Source organism: Pimephales promelas, chromosome 8, assembly GCF_988280905.1.
Source record: "Pimephales promelas chromosome 8, fPimPro1.hap1.1, whole genome shotgun sequence".
Lineage (NCBI taxonomy): Eukaryota > Metazoa > Chordata > Actinopteri > Cypriniformes > Leuciscidae > Pimephales > Pimephales promelas.
The window spans coordinates 9000376-9017866 of record NC_142776.1 but is presented as its reverse complement, the minus strand read 5'-3'; the positions used below and the strand labels follow the sequence as shown (position 1 = coordinate 9017866).

General features: G+C 35.1%; 2 protein-coding genes across 6 annotated transcripts; one reads left to right on the top strand and one right to left on the bottom strand.

Annotated features, from left to right (window-relative positions):
• Positions 1-436: 436 nt before the first annotated feature.
• tmbim1a (transmembrane BAX inhibitor motif containing 1a) lies at positions 437-14630 on the top strand. 4 transcript variants are annotated; one of them, XM_089133872.1, is made up of 13 exons: positions 470-887; positions 1867-1930; positions 7666-7973; positions 9687-9757; positions 10431-10495; positions 10624-10677; positions 10768-10818; positions 11014-11053; positions 11373-11410; positions 13170-13257; positions 13351-13446; positions 13555-13608; positions 13711-14630. In XM_089133872.1, exons 3-13 carry the CDS (start codon positions 7679-7681, stop codon positions 13858-13860), a joined length of 1002 nt encoding a protein of 333 aa, XP_088989998.1. In that variant the 5' UTR covers positions 470-887; positions 1867-1930; positions 7666-7678; the 3' UTR covers positions 13861-14630. The 4 variants fall into 4 exon arrangements, with proteins under 4 accessions (XP_039545522.2, XP_088989999.1, XP_088989998.1 ...); XM_039689588.2 differs by lacking the exon at positions 1867-1930 and having other exon boundaries at positions 437-887; positions 7663-7973; XM_089133873.1 differs by lacking the exon at positions 1867-1930 and having other exon boundaries at positions 469-887; positions 7663-7967.
• LOC120491634 (uncharacterized) lies at positions 14154-16984 on the bottom strand. 2 transcript variants are annotated; one of them, XM_089133874.1, is made up of 4 exons: positions 16881-16960; positions 15561-15658; positions 15174-15486; positions 14154-15081 (listed from the first exon to the last, which is right to left on the bottom strand). In XM_089133874.1, the coding sequence occupies exons 2-4, from the start codon at positions 15628-15630 to the stop codon at positions 14922-14924; spliced, it is 543 nt and encodes a 180-aa protein (XP_088990000.1). In that variant the 5' UTR covers positions 15631-15658; positions 16881-16960; the 3' UTR covers positions 14154-14921. The 2 variants fall into 2 exon arrangements, with proteins under 2 accessions (XP_088990000.1, XP_039545524.2); XM_039689590.2 differs by lacking the exon at positions 15561-15658 and having other exon boundaries at positions 16881-16984.
• Positions 16985-17491: the final 507 nt, after the last annotated feature.

The window sequence follows — 17491 nt, the reverse complement described above, 5'->3', positions numbered from 1 at the left end:
TAATCTTAATTTATTACCACCCCCCCCCCACCCCCAAAAAATTACAAAAATAATAAATAAATAAATCTTTCATCATTTACTCAATCTCAATCTCATATGTTACTTCCATGTTATTGTTATTGTTGTTTTTCTTACTATGGAAGTCATTACAGAAATATAAACGATTTACTTCCATGTAATTGTTGTTTATCATGACTCCATGTTATTGTTTTTCTTACTATGGAAGTCATTGGGCCAGTCTGGTTACTTATATTTTTCTAAATACCTTTTTTTATTTTGTGTTCAGCAGATGAAATAAATGACGACATTAAATGATGACAGAATTTAAATTTTTGGGTGAACTATCCCTTTAAAATGAGAAATTTCTGAAAGGAATAGGAACTGCAATTTAGCACCACCTGGTGTAAGACAACGGAAGCGACCGAAAGAACACACATGACAGCTTGTTCTAATGGTGTAGCTTGGGTTGGGTGTGTCAACTTTACCACACGCCTCGACAGAGTTTTTTGGGGGGAGAAGCATTACATAAAGAGAACAGAGAGACGCAATAATTTAGGTGTCGTTTTCATTTTATTCAGGGGTAAAACATACTTTTATTGGTACAACGGCTATTTTGCAGATTAGTTAAACGCAACATGTTTCAGATTCTTTTGACTCCACCTGCTGGCTTGTAAGCATCATGAGCACTATTAAACTGAACGTCATCGCCTGACTCCCTGACTGCTGGCTTGTTGAAGACAAGTGACACTGAAGACGGTGGATCAGGGTGTCAACTCACGGGTTTTTATTTCAATAGGCTCAGTCTGAGGGATTATATCGTCTGATATTTCTTTCTCCAAGCTCCGGCATCGATCGTATAAAGTTTTTTGGATTGTCGACAGTGCGTGGTAAGAATATAATTGCTTGTATGTTGTACAATCACGTGCTCTTGTAAAACAAGATATTTTTTACTTCAAATGATTAAGTTAATCCATTAAGTTTTTACAATAGTAAAATATATGTATTAGTTGTTAGGCGAAAACCACGGTTACCATATAAATATTTGCAAGGGGTGAGTGAGGGCAAGCTGTTAACATGTTTTATGACGTCAAGCTCTTTTAGTCGTGACTTAGCCTGTATACATATTTCATAATTTAATTGACTTCTAGTCTGTTTGAGTCTTGTATTTGTAATTGAATTGACTTTTAGTGTATTTTTAAAGATTAACTTGTATTCTAGGAAAATGGGAGTAAGTGAAGAGAACACTTTCTCTAAAATGCACTCCAGCCCATGAACTGGATAGCTAGCTTGCCGTCTGTGGCTTGTTTCAAAACCTCTGAGCTGCCTAGTAGCTAAACAACTTTTGGGCACTGAATGCAATTATGATGGAAAACGGTAAGTAGGCAGCTTACCAAGCATTGAAACAGCCTGTTTTTTGTTGTTTCAGATTGGTTGCTAAAGTGTTAGTTAACTCAAACATGAAAATCGTCAATATTCAACAAAACACTCCCCCTTATGTCCTTCCAACTAAACCTGAAAGACTTTAGTTCATCTTCGGAACCCAAATGAAGATCTTTTTGATGAAATCTGAGCGATTTCTGTCCCTCCATTGACAGCTACGCAACTACTTTGGCACTTCAAAAAGTTCATATCTTAAAACTATCCATATGAATTGAGCGGTTTTGTCCAAATTCTCTGAAGAGAATCAATAATTTTTATGACAAATTGATAAAATTTAGGCATTTGTTCACATAAACATTGATCAGCGAACAATAAACAAGAGCTCAACCGAACTTGCTTGACGCGCGAGAACAAACCTCATTGGTTCTTACAGAAGCTTAATCATGCTTTTTAACACTCAAGAATAAACCTTATTGGTTCTCCCAGGTTTCATCAAAATATCTTCAGTTTTGTTTCGAAGATAACTGAAGTCTTTTGGAACAACATAAGGGTGAGTAATTGATGACATAATTATATTTTTTGTAAATTCCACTGTGCCTGATCAATTTTGTCAGAAAAAAAACTAAAGTAAAAGTTTTAACTTTTTCTCTGCGTAAAATTTAGTTGAACATGACAGATTACATGCAATTTTGGCAAATCTCATGCATCAGGGTGGACCGGTATGGAAAGTGAAGAAAGTGAAGTTTATATTCCACGTTATATTTAAAGGTTGCTTAGCAGAGAACATAATGGTGTAACAGTGTGTGGAGGGCCTGCTTGACTCATGCTGGCAGTGTTGAGCTGAAAAAAGAATGAAGACATTCTTTTCCAGTCTGGCTTGAATTACACGACGGAACCATCCATGTTTTTGTAAACATTATAAGTAGCCTGCATATCATAGAGTTGGATACACAAGAAAGTCCTTCAATGTGCATTGACTAAAAGTAAGGTGACATTAAACATGGTTGTATAATGTTGTTCTTAGAGTTCTGTCACGTATCCTGGAATATTTTGGTCATTTAGAAACTGCCTATGACTCAGTTTATTTGCTCTTTCAAGATTGTGAATTTGTCAGTCACTCCTCCCCGCACATGTTTTTGTAAACATTATAAATAGCCTGAATACCATAGAGGTAGATAGACAAGAAAGTCCTTCAATGTGCATTGTCTGAAAGTAAAAAGGTGACATTAAACATGGTTGTATGTTGTTCTTAGAGTTATGTCACATATCCTGGAATGTTTTGGTCATTTAGCAACTGCCTATGACTCAGTTTATTTTAAAGATTGTGAATTTGTCGGTCACTCCTCCCCGCATGAGATGTAGAAACGCCTTTTCCCAGGACACTTTGAGTAAATGATGAACCGATTTACTCATGAATTAGCTTGAATCACATTTTCCTTGGCAGATGTGTGTCACATGTTCATGCTGACCTCACTGTGTGGTTCTGTGTGAGCTGCTTTACATCTGTTTGATAAGAGGAAGTGCTGATCCTGGTGCATAAGTAATGTTTTAACTTGTAAAAAAACAAGTAACGTTCAAATTCCAAAAATCTCACTTCCTAAACTTAAGCATTGGCATACTTAGTTGCTGAGGAAATGCTAGTTGTTTTCAATCCACTTACTGTAAGGCCTTTCATGGGCTGTGCCTTGTTGGCTGTTTATTTCCAGGAAGACTGTTTAAAATGTGGTTAATGCTATTTTTGCTGTGATCACAATGGTGAGAGGGAAAGTGGCAGCCAGATAAGTGGGTCACGATTGTTGAGTAATCATCTGATCGTGGCTATTCAATTACACTTTCTTGTAATATTTTTGAGATAACCACAATAATTGTGCAGTTTAAATTTCAATCACATTTACCAAATAATATGAAAAAGAACGTTGGCTAAATACATATAGTCAAAAGGTCTTCCTTCATATAAATTATGTTATGTTGTTATGTTACAAAGTAATATATTGTGTATATTAATATATATTATGTATATTTAAGGTTGAAAATGCGGGGGTCTGAGAGTGAATTTCAAGGGGGGTTGTAGTTCCAGTTCAAATATATAGTATTAGCCACAAAATAACATATTAGGCTTACACTGTAAGGAACATGAACAAAATATAATTCAATCGTTAATCACAATAACACGGGGCTTCACAAGTATTGGTAAATATGAGCAAAACTGACTGAAAATTAGTGTTTGCAATTTTGCTGATTAGTCTTTCTTTCATTCAAAATATTCACAAAAATGTAACATTGAATTAGTCAAAGAGTTCAAAAAATTGTTCTTCACAAGTTTTTTTTTTAAAACATTCCACAATTAACAAACTCACTTTTCCAAGAGAACTAACTGCTCTCAATTAATAGGGTTGATGAACATATGGCAATAGATCTGAGACCATTCCTTCATACAGATTTTCTCCAGAACCGTCAGATTCATAGATCCATGCTCGTGGACTCTTTTCTTCAGCTCATCCCACAGGTTTTCAATGGGGTTAGGGTCAGGGGAGTACTATCTCCATGGCAAAACCTTCATTCTGTGGTCAGTGAACTATTCTATTTTTATTTTGAGATGTGTTTGGGTCATTTTCAAGCTGAAAGAAAGAGTATCTGCTGGCACTTGATGGAGTTTATGTTACCATGTATCCTAAAAAGTTGTCTAGGGTATTGGAAGAAAATTTGCTCCACAGCATTAAAGTTCCAACACCATATGCTTCACAGTGGGGATGAGCTAGTGGTAATATTCTACTTACCCCAACCCTGATTTGTGCAGCTCAACATCTTTTTTCACACATCATTACTGTATCCTAAGGACTTTCCTACAGTGATGGATGACTATTAGAATTTGGCCTGTGTTTCACTTCATATTTATAGCCCAGTGAAACAGGAAGTCATGACTTAAGTGTTCCTGATTACTGAGAACTTGTATAAGAGTTTACAAGTTTAACATTAGAATTTGTAGGGGTGTCAATAATTGTTTGTGACGCATTTTTTGGAGAAAAACATTTATTTCATTTATTCCACATTTATATTTTGTGTAAATTAACTGAATTAATTAATTAAACGTTAGATTTTTGTGAATATTTTATATATTACGCGTTATATGAGAAAATTCAAAGCTGTTATTTTGGCAAAGGGAGGCTACACAAAGTATTAAATGAAGGGGTGATTTCATATATTTCAGAAAAAAAATGTTTTAAAATTTGTTTCCTATTTTTCCTTTCAATTATTTGACTTTAATTACATTAGTTGATAGGCTTGGAGGAGAAATTGCAAAAACAATTTTTCACTGTCAGTATTACTCCTATTTAAGAAGGGTGCCAATATTTGTGAAGCCTGCAGTATTAGTATGATCATTTATCATCAGCACAAAATGTATGATCGTGACAGGCCTACAACCAACAGATAATAACTATACAGGTCTACATAATAATAGTGGCGCTTGCATAAACTAATTGAATAACAAGGAGATTATACTCCCTGATCATTTATTTCCAAAACTCTTCAGTTCATGTCTTTTATGCATGCCATTGTAGGGATTAAAATGGAAAGAAACCTTTCAAAACACTGGGTGTGGACTTGCACTGGGTGTGGGCGGACTTGCAGAGAGTGAATTTATGTCCACTTATCTGTGTTGTGCATCTGGACCTCTCAAAACCCTCACAGCCACATTGCTATCTTTATCACAGAAGTCTTATTGGGAAAAGATGTTGAACTTGAAGCAGGAAGGATAATCTAAGTTAAGTTTAGTGCTCTCTCAGAAATGTTCTACTAGTCAGTTTACATTTATGTCTAAATTGTTTTCAAAAATGAAACTCGCTGAACTTCTCACTCCTGTAATTCTTTATTAGTTATTTCCCCTGCAGTCTCACTTCAATAACTTAATTTTAGAACAATGAGGAACCAGTAAAACCACTGACAAATTTCATGATTTGGAAAGCTATTACGATCACTTATTAAAATTAAACAATTAGGTCTATGTCAAGTATGTTTTTCATAAAGCTGCCTTAGGGGGTTTTAAATTGCTTTAAAACCACTGACATTAATAATATAACTATATATTATTATTATAATTTACCAACAATTGTTAAACATTTGAGCATGAGATTATTTTAACTCTATTTTTAAGAAATATTCAATGACTAAATATATAACTGGTAAAAAAGGCATTTTAATTGACTGAAAGTCACTAATTGCAAAGCAGTTCAGGTAAATTTTGAAATGTTTCAAGTTGGGAACTGTTTTAAGATGACTACAGAGTGACATGTCATTGCATTTGTTACATAGCATGCAAAAACTGGATGCAACAGCTTGAGCAGACTCACAAATGTGCTCTACTACAAACTCTTCTTCTTCTTAACATGGACTGTGTGTTCCCGGGCGTGGGGTTTATGTAACTTTGAGGGTTAGTGATGTTACTAACCTGTGAGGAATGTTGTGTAATCCCTACTAGCCGTCCTTAAAACGATTTTTTCAAAAGCAAATATCTTCCTTTAGTTTGAACTTTAAGCGTTGTTACTTTGCAGATGTTGTTTATTCTCAAACAGCAACATTACATACTAACTAAAGTTTAAGCCCCTTTAAGGTGTTTAGATAAAAAAAAAATGTATTTATCCCCATGGGAGACATTTAGACGCTACAGTAGACTAAAAAAATTAAAAACGAATATTACATTTAAGAAGACAAAAACATTATTGCATCTATGTATTCCAGAGATAAATTATGTAGGGAGACCAAACATCATAACAGATACACTTACCTAAAGGATTATTAGGAAGACTATACTAATACTGTGTTTGACCCCCTTTCACCTTCAGAACTGCCTTGATTCTATGTGGCATTGATTCAACAAGGTGCTGAAAGCATTCTTTAGAAATGTTGGCCCATATTGATAGGATAGCATCTTGCAGTTGATGGAGATTTGTGGGAATGCACATCCAGGGCACGAAGCTCCCGTTCCACCACATCCCAAAGATGCTCTATTGGGTTGATATCTGGTGACTGTGGGGGTCATTTTAGTACAGTTAACTTATTGTCATGTTCAAGAAACCAATTTGAAATGATTCAAGCTTTGTGACATGGTGCATTATCCTGCTGGAAGTAGCCATCAGAGGATGGGTACATGGTGGCCATAAATGGATGGACATGGTCAGAAACAATGATCAGGAAGGCCGTGGCATTTAAATGATGCCCAGTTGGCACTAAGGGGCCTAAAGTGTACCAAGAAAACATCCCCCACACCATTACACCACCACCACCAGCCTGCACAGTGGTAACAAGGCATGATGGATCCATGTTCTCATTCTGTTTACGCCAAATTCTGACTCTACTATCTGTCTCAACAGAAATCGAGACTCATCAGACCAGGCAACATTTTTCCAGTCTTCAACTGTCCAATTTTGGGGAGCTCTTGCAAATTTATTGTAGCCTCTTTTTCCTACTTGTAGTGGAGATGAGTGGTACCCGGTGGGGTCTTCTGCTGTTGTAGCCCATCCACCTCAAGGTTGTGGGTGTTGTGGCTTTACAAATGCTTTGCTGCATACCTCGGTTGTAACGAGTGGTTATTTCAGTCAAAGTTGCTCTTCTATCAGCTTGAATCAGTCGGCCCATTCTCTGCTGACCTCTAGCATCAACATGGCATTTTCGCCCACAGGACTGCCACATACTGGTTGTTTATCCCTTTTCACACCATTCTTTGTAAACCCTAGAAATGGTTGTGCGTGAAAATCCCAGTAACTGAGCAGATTGTGAAATACTCAGACCGGCCCGTCTGGCACCAACAACCATGGCATGCCATGCTCAAAATTGCTTAAATCTCTTTTCTTTCCCATTCTGACATTCAGTTTGGAGTTCAGGAGATTGTCTTGACCAGGACCACACCCCTAAATGCATTGAAGCAACTGCCATGTGATTGGTTGATTAGATAATTGCATTAATGAGAAATTGTACAGGTATTCCTAATAATCCTTTAGGTGAGTGTATATCATTATCATTAAATAGAAATGGGCTGTTTTACATGTTTAGCACTTTATCATAGATTTAGAGTTATTTTAATATATTTTAGGGCTGGATGGGAGAATTTTTGGAAAAGGCAGAAAACAAGTTTTCTTGGTGAAAAGGGGTAACACTTGATCATTTGAGTCCTCGCAAAGAAGGAACAAAAAATAAATAAATTCTTATTTTGTTTTGGTGAAAATCTGATTTTAACTTTGGTTGCATCCGAACTTTAGATTCACAAATGGTTTCTTATTTACCCAGCAGGAGTTAAAGCAGCATGTCAAGGTCAGATTTCCCTCCGGGTTATGATGAGTCCCGTCTGCTCTCAAACCCTCAGCCTGGGGGAGGTTACCCCGCTTCTGGCCCTGCATATGGCTTCAATGCGTACGGGGGACAACCACCTTACCCACAGCCCAATGTTCCATACGGGGGCCAACCACCTTACCCACAGCCCAATGATCCATACGGGGGACAACCGCCTTACCCACAACCCAATGATCCATACCGAGGACAGCCTGCAGGATACCCGCCACCAAGTCTACCAGTCATCCCTGTCATTCCTCCTGGTATAGGCAAGTTGTATTATTTCTTGTATCTAGTTTATCTTCACTTTTATAGGCTGATACTATCACTGTGCTCATGTTCCTGATTTAAGAACAACATGAACAATATGTCCTCCTGGCCAGCTTACTATGTTGCAAAGTGGTTTAGGATGTGGTTCGATACTTAAATAATCAAATTTTTTTAAGAAAATTTAATTTTAGAAGATCATATACCGGGCATTGAATTGAATTTACACTGAATTCGTAATTTTTCATAATGTGTTCCCTGTATTCTAGCTCTAACCAGATTAGTGTTGTTAGGCTGGTAATATAGTGTTAATTATGCCTCTCTTGAATTCTTGAGTCTCATTGTTCAGTCACAGCTGTGGTAAAATATATTTTTAATGACACTATCCACCTTATTCCTACGCCCCATGACGCTTTGCACGAATTGTGGGTGTAACTTCCGTTAAGCTGTAAACAATCAGTGAATGGCTCGCTCTATTAATACAAAATATCACTGTTGTAGGCTACAGTAACAGTATATGTATTATGTAATTTATGTTGCCTTAATCAAAAATGTTCATTAAATTCAGCATTACGTGATACTATTTCAAAGTGATGTCTGTAATTTTGACAGATTATAAATTTACCTGTGAAAACATTTGAGGAGAATTACGAGAGATTCTTTGTGCACTCTAGTGAGTTATTAATGGAATATATCGTAAATTAAATTCAGGAGAACAGACCACAAATGTGCAGTATATGTTGTCCTTTTTCATACTTTTACAGCAGATTGCAATGGGAAAAAAGAAAGGAATTGAGGAAAAGAAACAGCGATTGAAAAGATCTCTTGCCATAGATGTTCTTGTTATATAACATGTCACATTAAAATACCCAGTATAACGTTATTCTCATGATGTCTGAAAATAAATCATGAAGAAAAATTGACGGGTCAATTGGCAACCGATTTCGTATATTTAGCATTTTCACGTCTTGTAGATCACTCTGATCTCTTTCTTGCAATTGAATCAAATCATTTAAATGTTTATTTACTTATTTGGTCAGAACTTTTGCAATAATATTAACTGGCTGTGTATCACTGTAAAGTCCTCGCCAGTATTTATTTTGACACCACATTATCACTTACATAGTTGGAAATTTCTTTAACGGCACAAATAATCCTAACAGAGTTTTCACACTGTCACTAGTTTTTTTAATTTGTCCACTAACACAGTGGACATACATGGATCACATGATAATTTGGCCTCCCCTTTCATGAAAATTCCTTCCACATCTCAAATATGTTCAATATTCATGGAAATTACATTTAAAACTACATAATAGCCTTTTACTAATTTATTTGCTTATCTTTGCTACTTAGGCTAATTTCAAAACTAGCATTCAATGTATTCAGGCAATTAAAATGTTCACACTTTTTGCATAATTTAATAAAATTGGAAATGACACAATAATAGCACATTCAAATTTATAAATGTTATGCTACACCACGTTTCATATTTCATCTCAAAAATGCTATTTACTGGCACTGTAAATAAGTACACTAACTTTAACAAACTATATTGGGTAAAACTTGTTAGAAATTACACACAACCGTCATTTAAAATTGATATTGATTTAAAAATGACACACAATAAATATTTCTATTTTAATCTTTGTTTAGATGATCATGGTTTTAAGTTTCATAAAATGTAGTTTTCACTGAAAACATGATTGTTACAGGTGACGATGAAGGATTTACCACCACAGATGGATTCGAGAGTACCAGTGTCCGCCATAGTTTCATACGGAAAGTAAGGAACCATTTTTCTATAATTGGCATCATCTTCAAAGTAAAAGAGTTTTTTTAGGATTAAAGAGATCATATTATGCCCTTTTACAAAGTCTTGATATCATATTTGGGGATTGGTTTTCATGTTTAAATGTTCAAAAACACCTTATTTTGCATTGGAGTAGCACCTCTTTTCCTAGTCTGTCATCAATGCTCTGTTTAGTTCCTCTCCCTATGAAGCCCCTCTTTCTCAACGGAATCAATGTGTTGTTATTGGTCAAGCACTTTGAACTCATTTCAGAAATGTCACGCCCTTTACCATTATCACACGTTTCATCTTCTCCGGGTCTAACAATGGTGTTAGTTTTGCCTTATTAATTCAATAGATTCAGGTGAAAAAACAGCATCTCATGGACATGGCCATAACACATTTGCTTATGCCTTGGGTGTCAGTTATTTAAATGAGGAATATTGTTCATTCCCAAAAGAAAACTCAAGACAACAATCAAAATGTTTCGAGTTTACTAATATAGAGAATAGTTCCCATAGGAGTGGGATTTGTAACTGCAGACCTTTTTCATGCTCTAATAGAAACATGAAAGTTGACCATGTAAAAAAGGCATAATAGGTCCTCTTAAATTTAAATTGTGTGTGAATATTATAATGGATAATAATGCTTCCATTGTGTTTTGCAGGTTTACCTGATCCTTGCTGCTCAGCTTCTTGTCACAGCTGCCATCGTGGCTATTTTCACATTTGTGTGAGTCTCTGTTCTCGGTGTGGTTACTTCATGTGCTTTGTGTTCACAGAGAAAAAGGTTAAGCGTTATCACTGCTTGTTTAGGTAGGCTTTGTGATTAAACTCAGGTGTGTGTTTTTGTTCATACAGGGAACCCGTAGGAGTGTATGTGAGGAAGAACCCTGCCATTTACTGGGTTTCATAGTAAGAACTTAGACATTTTGTTTGTTCACATTGTCAAATACTTTACATTTAAAACATTAAATGTAAATGTTGAACAATATTTTTTTCCAGTGCTATCTATTTTGTCACACACATCGTACTGGTTTGCTGTACTGGACCAAGGTGAGGTGATCGCTCCTTTTCTGAATCAATCTCATAGCAGCTACTGCTCATAGTTCAGTAATACAAAAATCATACCACAGTATAAACAAAAAAAAAAACTCTAAAAACTAAAAACTAAAAAAAAAAAAAAAGCTACCACAAACATAAGTTGTCATGTGAACCAATGGATTTAGCATTTGCTCTGTCACTTTTTAGGAGGCGTTTCCCATGGAACCTTATCCTGTTGGCCATTTTTGTGAGTTGGAAAATTCACTTTGAATTGGAAATGTGGCCAAACCTGTAATGGCCAGTATTGTTTTTTCATGTAATGGTGTAGAGAAAGTATTAAAGGGATAGTTCACCCTAGAATGTAGAATGTTGGTAATCAAACAGTTGATGGTAGCCACTGACTTCCATAGTAGGAAACAAAATACTGTGGAAGTCAATAGCTAACAACTGTGTGGTAAAGAAACTCTTACAGGTTTGGAACAACTTGAGGGTTTGCAAGTGGACTATCTCTTTAAGGATGTTACAGAAAGTCTTTGCATAACATTGCATATTTTGTTTTGTTTTAGACACTGGCCTTATCATTCATGACTGGAAATATTGCAAGGTGAGTCATGTCTCACACACGATGAGATACAGTGAGTGGGGAAAACAGTAAAATAGCATGACTATGGCATGAGGACTGTCAATAGTGTTTCAATGGATATACTTTACACTTTCTTTGTGATAGAAAGGTTTTGTTTCCACCCCCCTTTTATGCTTTGTTGCCACTGTATTTTTAATATTTGATACTTGCCGTTGCCTATTAATGGGTTTCCCAGACTGGGGTTATATTAATTAAGCTCATTGAATCATAAAAAAAGTTCAATTAAAATAATTTTTGAAATAAAAGATTTTATAAAGAGATAAGATATAAAAAAATCAGAGAATCCTGAAATTAATTTTATTTTATTTATTTATTTATTATTATTGACCTAATTTATTAACTTAAATACTTCAAGTATATTAGGTCAAAGAGGCTCAGCTGACAAAAAAGTTGGGAGTCCCTGCATGTAAATATGTAATGACATCAATTAGTACATTTTAATGTGTTTGAAAGACAAAAAGACTTCCAATGTTAGGAATATGTGGTTAAATGACTTGCTGAGTGATTAAAAAAAATAATGATTCATGTTTTTGTCAAGAGCTGGTTAAATATGCAATGTTGCAATATTGAGAAAACACTTCTTAAAACTAGAAGTATTTCTTTAAATCCAGTGATCAAATGCTGTGTGGGTCTCAGTATTCAAAGATAGGCTTACAACTTAGTGGGTGGTCTGTGTGTGTGTGTGTGTGTGTATATATATGTGTGTGTGTGTGGTTACAACATGGTTTAGGGTTAGTACCTAGTACCTAGTTATTAGTTACCCATTACTACAATAAGTACATGTATGTATGGAAGCTTGTTTCCACCATAGAATGAAAAATATAAAAGGTAATTGCGACCTTTTTATCTCAAAATTCTGACTTTTTTTTTCTCACAATTCCGTTTACTTCTCGCAATTCTGACTTCTCAGAATTCTTATTTCTTAGAATTGCGTGATATAAAGTCGCAATTGCGAGATATAAAGTCAGAATTGCGAGATTTAAAGTCAGAATTGCGAGATTTAAAGTCAGAATTGCGAGTTATAAAGTCAGAATTGTGAGTTATAAAGTCAGAATTGCGAGATATAAAGTCAGAATTGCTACATATAAAGTCGCAATTGCGTGTTATAAAGTCAGAAATACGAGATATAGTCAGAATTGTGAGATTTAAAATATTCTGAGGGGGGAAAAAGTTAGTCTTTTTTTCCACCTTAGAATTGGCCTGAATTGGTCTTGGTCGCAATTGCGAGTTTATATCTCACAATTCTGAGAAAAGATGTCAGAATTTCGACAAACTCGCAATTATGTGTTATAATGTCAGAATTGCGAGATGTAAACTCGCAATTGAGGAAAAAAAGTTAGAATTGTAAGATAAAAAGTCGCAATTCTGACTTTATATCTAGCAATTCTGACTTTATATCTAGCAATTCTGACTTTATATCTAGCAATTCTGACTTTATCATGCAATTCTGTCTTTACATCATGGATTTCTGACTTTATATCTCACAATTCTGACTTTATAACACGCAATTGCGACTTTACATCACGCAATTCTGACTTTTTATCTCTCAATTCTGAGAAATAAAGTCAGAATTGCGAGATATAAACTCGCAATTTTGAGAAAAAAAGTCTGAATTGTGAGATAAAAAGTCACAATTATTTTATTTTTTATTCAGTGGCAGAAACAAGCTTCCATATTTATGTACATGTGAAACGGGACTAAAATAAATTTGTGTTTGCAGTTATTACAGCACTAAGGCTGTGTTCCTGGCGCTGGGAATCACTGTTGTCGTGTGTGTTGCGGTAACCATCTTCTGCTTTCAGACTAAGGTGGGGTGCATATATAATATGAACAGAAGCTTGATTTTACAACCAGGCATTGTGTCAAAGTGTGTGTTAACACGCTTTTCTATTCTTCTACAGGTGGATTTCACTAAATGTGCAGGCTTTTTCACCGTACTCGGAATCGTGGTGTTTGTGACTGGCATCATTACGGTTATTGTGCTGTCATTCAAATACGTAAGCGTGACTTTGCGTCTTTTATTTGCAAAAAAAAAAGTAATTTGATCATATAAAATATAATAATATATAATATATAAAATATTGTTTTCTTTGTTTGTTTCTCAGGTCCCATGGCTTCACATGCTCTATGCAGCTATAGGAGCCATTGCATTCACTCTGGTATGTCAATTCACTTTTTTGGAAGACTTTGGTTCTGCATGCTAACATTGTTCACTCTTTCCATCCTAAAATCACTTTTCCGTTTGTGTTTTTAAATATTAGTTTCTGGCCTATCATACCCAGCTGCTCATCGGGAACAGGAAGCTCTCCATCAGCCCAGAGGAGTACGTGTTTGCTGCTCTCTCCCTTTATGTTGACATTGTCCAGATCTTCCTCTTCCTCCTGCAAATTATCGGATTTGCTGAGAGATAGAAGCGTCAAGCTGGCGGATGGAGCTTTTCTGTACTTTTATAATGGCTTTATTGTTTATTCACTATGCACTGTCTTCTCAGTCAATTCCCAAACAATATATACTCAGATAATACTGAACTAGTAAAATATATCAAGCATTATACTGATCAAACAAAGGGATGAATATAATTTCCATGACTTATTATTTGAAATTTACAAACCATATGTATGCATTATCATAAAATATTAGCAAGATTACATTGGCATTGTTCTGGTCCATGTCGTGGTAATGGATGCTCATTTTTAGAAATGGGTCTGTATTATGCAAATTTCTACTGTATAGACTTAGATTTGCTGTATTTACTATTGAAGTTACATGGGTGTGGTACGTTTTGGACAAGGGTATGTAAGTTTTCTGCTTTGTACATACAATCTAACTGTATTTCAGATTAGTAATTTAGAGTATTTATTTGACATTTTATAAAGAATAAAAAACTATTTCTTAAAATATTTCTTTGCTTTAGTTTTGGGAAATGCCTTTGAATCTGTTACTACACTTAAATGTCACAGATTGTGATGTACATTGGTGCCTTTTCCATTTTTGTTCAGCACCAAAATTCACTGTAAATAAGTTGTTATAAAAAGTCTTAACTACATCTAAATACATTTGTTATATTAGAATGATGTCATGTAAACGTGTATTTTTGTTACAATGTTCTCAGAACAATGTGACTGAAGTTTTATAGTCATTATTGTAAGGATCGACATCATTAAAAGGAAAATGAATATTATTCAGTTATTTCATTGTTTTTTTATTGATAATATTGGTTGTATTCTGTATGTTTATGATCAAGCATGTTTGCTATATATATATATATATATATATATATTGCAAACCTAAATGCAAAGTCTTCATCAAATCCTTGTTTATAAGATCGAAAGGTCCACCATAATAAATGATTGCTTTCTACAATGTCTTTGTTATATTCTGCATGGTTCATGGTCTCCATGGCAACCTGATGATTAGTGTTCAATGAAGCCATTCTTTAGTACAATAGAGTCATTTCACAGAAGTAGAGCTTTCACTGGATCCTGGGGGCTGGTTTATATCGGTTACTCTCGTAATCTCCCTCATTAGAATTCTTCATTCGCTGTCTGATTTTCAGTTGCTTCAGTCGGTTCTTGTCCACCTGTCTCTTTGCCAGAATAAAGCCGATGATTCCAGTAGGCAAGCCAATCATCCTAAGAGAAACACCCAAGTCAGTTGCTACTTAATTCATAGATTTCAGTACTAGTTTAAAAGACTTAAAACATGCAATTTAAGCTGCACTTACCATGCGTATCCAATCTTCATCATTGGATTTTTGGCTTGTCTTTTGGGGATGTACTCAGGGCTGTTATCTTCATCCTCCTCCTCCTCTTCTTCTTCTTCTTCTTTCTTTTGTTGGTTGGTCTTATTTTCAGGTTCAGCTCCTTTCTGTGGTTTCAGAACTTTTGGAGATTCCATCTTGGTGATGGTTTGTAAGGCATAATGTCCACAGTGTAGAGCTCTACTGTGCAAAACATTCTCCTGCAGTCTGGGAAGGGCAACTATCTGCTCAGAGTGTGTTCCTATCCACAAGGTCCTGTTTGATAGCTGATACAAACCTGAAAAACAAATTTATATAGGTTAGAATTTTTTTTAAAGGGATAGTACATTTTAACTCTTATCATTTACTCACCCTCATGTTGTTCCGAACCATAAGACTCATCTTGTTGATGAAATTTGAGGTGATTCTTCTGTCCCACCATTGACAGCAATCCAACTACCACATTAACCCTTCAAAAGGTTTATAAAGAAATCATAAAACTAATCAATGAATTGAGCAGTTTAGTCTGAAGAAACACGATCGCTTTATATGATGAACAGATTTGATTTAGGCTTTTATTTGTACATATAAACATTTATCAGCCAACACAACCAGAAGCTCTACTGAACCTGCTTGATACACAAGAATGACCCTCATTGGATCTTGCATGTCAAGCGAACATGCTTGAGCTTCCTTTTAACATACTGTAACTGATGTGTGAAAAGCCTAAACTCAATCTGTTCATCATATAAAGCGATCTTTATATGATGTCTCCTAAGGAAATTTGGCTAAACCACTCCATTCATGTGGATTAGTTTTATCTCTTTATGAACTTTCTGAAGCATTAAAGTGGTAGTTGCGAAGACGGTCAGTGTCAATGGAGGGATAGAAATTGCTCAGATTTCATCAAAAAGATATTCATTTGTGTTCCAAAGATGAATGAAAGTCTTATGGGTTCGAAATGACATTGAGTAATAATTACGGAATTTTAATTTTTGGGTGAACTAACCCTTAAATAATGGCATGGAGCCTACATTTATTTTCTAGGCAGGTGCTTTCTTACCATCCCAGCACGTTTTGTGAACTCCAACGTTTAACAAAAAACAAAATAACAACTGAGCCACTAAGAAAAAGAGTTATCTGTACGCAGAGGAGGCATCTGATCAGGTTAGTAGGTGCATAGGTGTTAGTAATGAGGGTTAAGGGTTAGGGTTAAGTGGGTGCAGATGATGTCAGCAGTCGAACTAGCTATGGAACCTAAACTAGCTTACATATATATATAAATGTATTTCACAATTATGACTTTTTGCATCCAAGTGAAGTGAGAGTTTTTATCTCACAATTCAGCGAGGGAAATGTCAGTAACTGTTTGCAATTGTTGTATCTCGCAATTCTGAGTAACTTGCAGATTTTTCAGATTTCAGAAATGAATTCACAATAGTTCGTCTTCTCAGAGTTATCGTTACACATATTTAGCTTAACCTGTTCTTTGCATTCATTCAGTGGATAACGTTAGTAGATAAATGTTGTATGAATGTCAAACTATCAAGGTAAGCTGCAAACACACCTTAAATTTTATTTAGTAGCGGTGGTTTACACACATTCTTTAATAGTAAAACAATAATGCCCAGCCAATTCATTCATACGTATAATAATTTAGAAAATGAATTATTTGTAAACCTGTTTATCTACCTTGCAAAGTCGACCTCATCAGTTTCCTACAGGGCGCAGCCATCTTTGTTGTGTAAGAAAGAGAACGCGGAAGTCTCGCTAGTGGTTCTCGTCTATGTGGTTCTCTCGAGATTTCCCTAAAAAACCTGTAGTAAACATCACTTGACTATACTTTGATGTTTTGTTGTACAATATAAACTGCACACACTCACACCCCTAAATATATTATTTAGTTATTTAATAGAATACTTAATACTTTAATAGAAACGTTTAAAAACTGCATAAGATCATTAATTCAACGGTGTCCAAATATTGATATTCCTAGTAGGCCTACTTATTCGTTTTGTGGTGAAGAAGATTCAACATTGATGATTCACTTATTTTATTCTTGTAAATTGGTTCAGAAATGTTGGTCTAACTTATTCTAATTTAAATACAACCTCCATTCATGCACACTCCATGAAATATATTATTTGTAATTACACTGACTCCAACACATAAAGAATTTATTTTCAACGTTTTTATTTTGTTTGGCAAATTTTTCATCCATAAACAGACATTTATGGGCTCACTTCCAACTCAAATATTAATTTGATTGAGGTAAAATCACTGCTTAAATATTTTAGTTTAAA

Coding starts and splice junctions, on each gene's coding strand:
- LOC120491634 (XM_089133874.1), bottom strand. CDS start 15,630: ATGGTGGGACAGAAGAATCACCTCAAATTTCATCAACAAGATGAGTCT. Junction 15,487..15,560: donor TGGTTCGGAACAACATGAGG/GTGAGTAAATGA, acceptor TTTGTTTTTCAG/GTTTGTATCAGCTATCAAAC. Junction 15,082..15,173: donor ATGAAGATTGGATACGCATG/GTAAGTGCAGCT, acceptor TGTTTCTCTTAG/GATGATTGGCTTGCCTACTG.
- tmbim1a (XM_039689588.2), top strand. CDS start 7,679: ATGTCAAGGTCAGATTTCCCTCCGGGTTATGATGAGTCCCGTCTGCTC. Junction 13,447..13,554: donor TTGTGCTGTCATTCAAATAC/GTAAGCGTGACT, acceptor TTTGTTTCTCAG/GTCCCATGGCTTCACATGCT. Junction 13,609..13,710: donor GAGCCATTGCATTCACTCTG/GTATGTCAATTC, acceptor TTTAAATATTAG/TTTCTGGCCTATCATACCCA.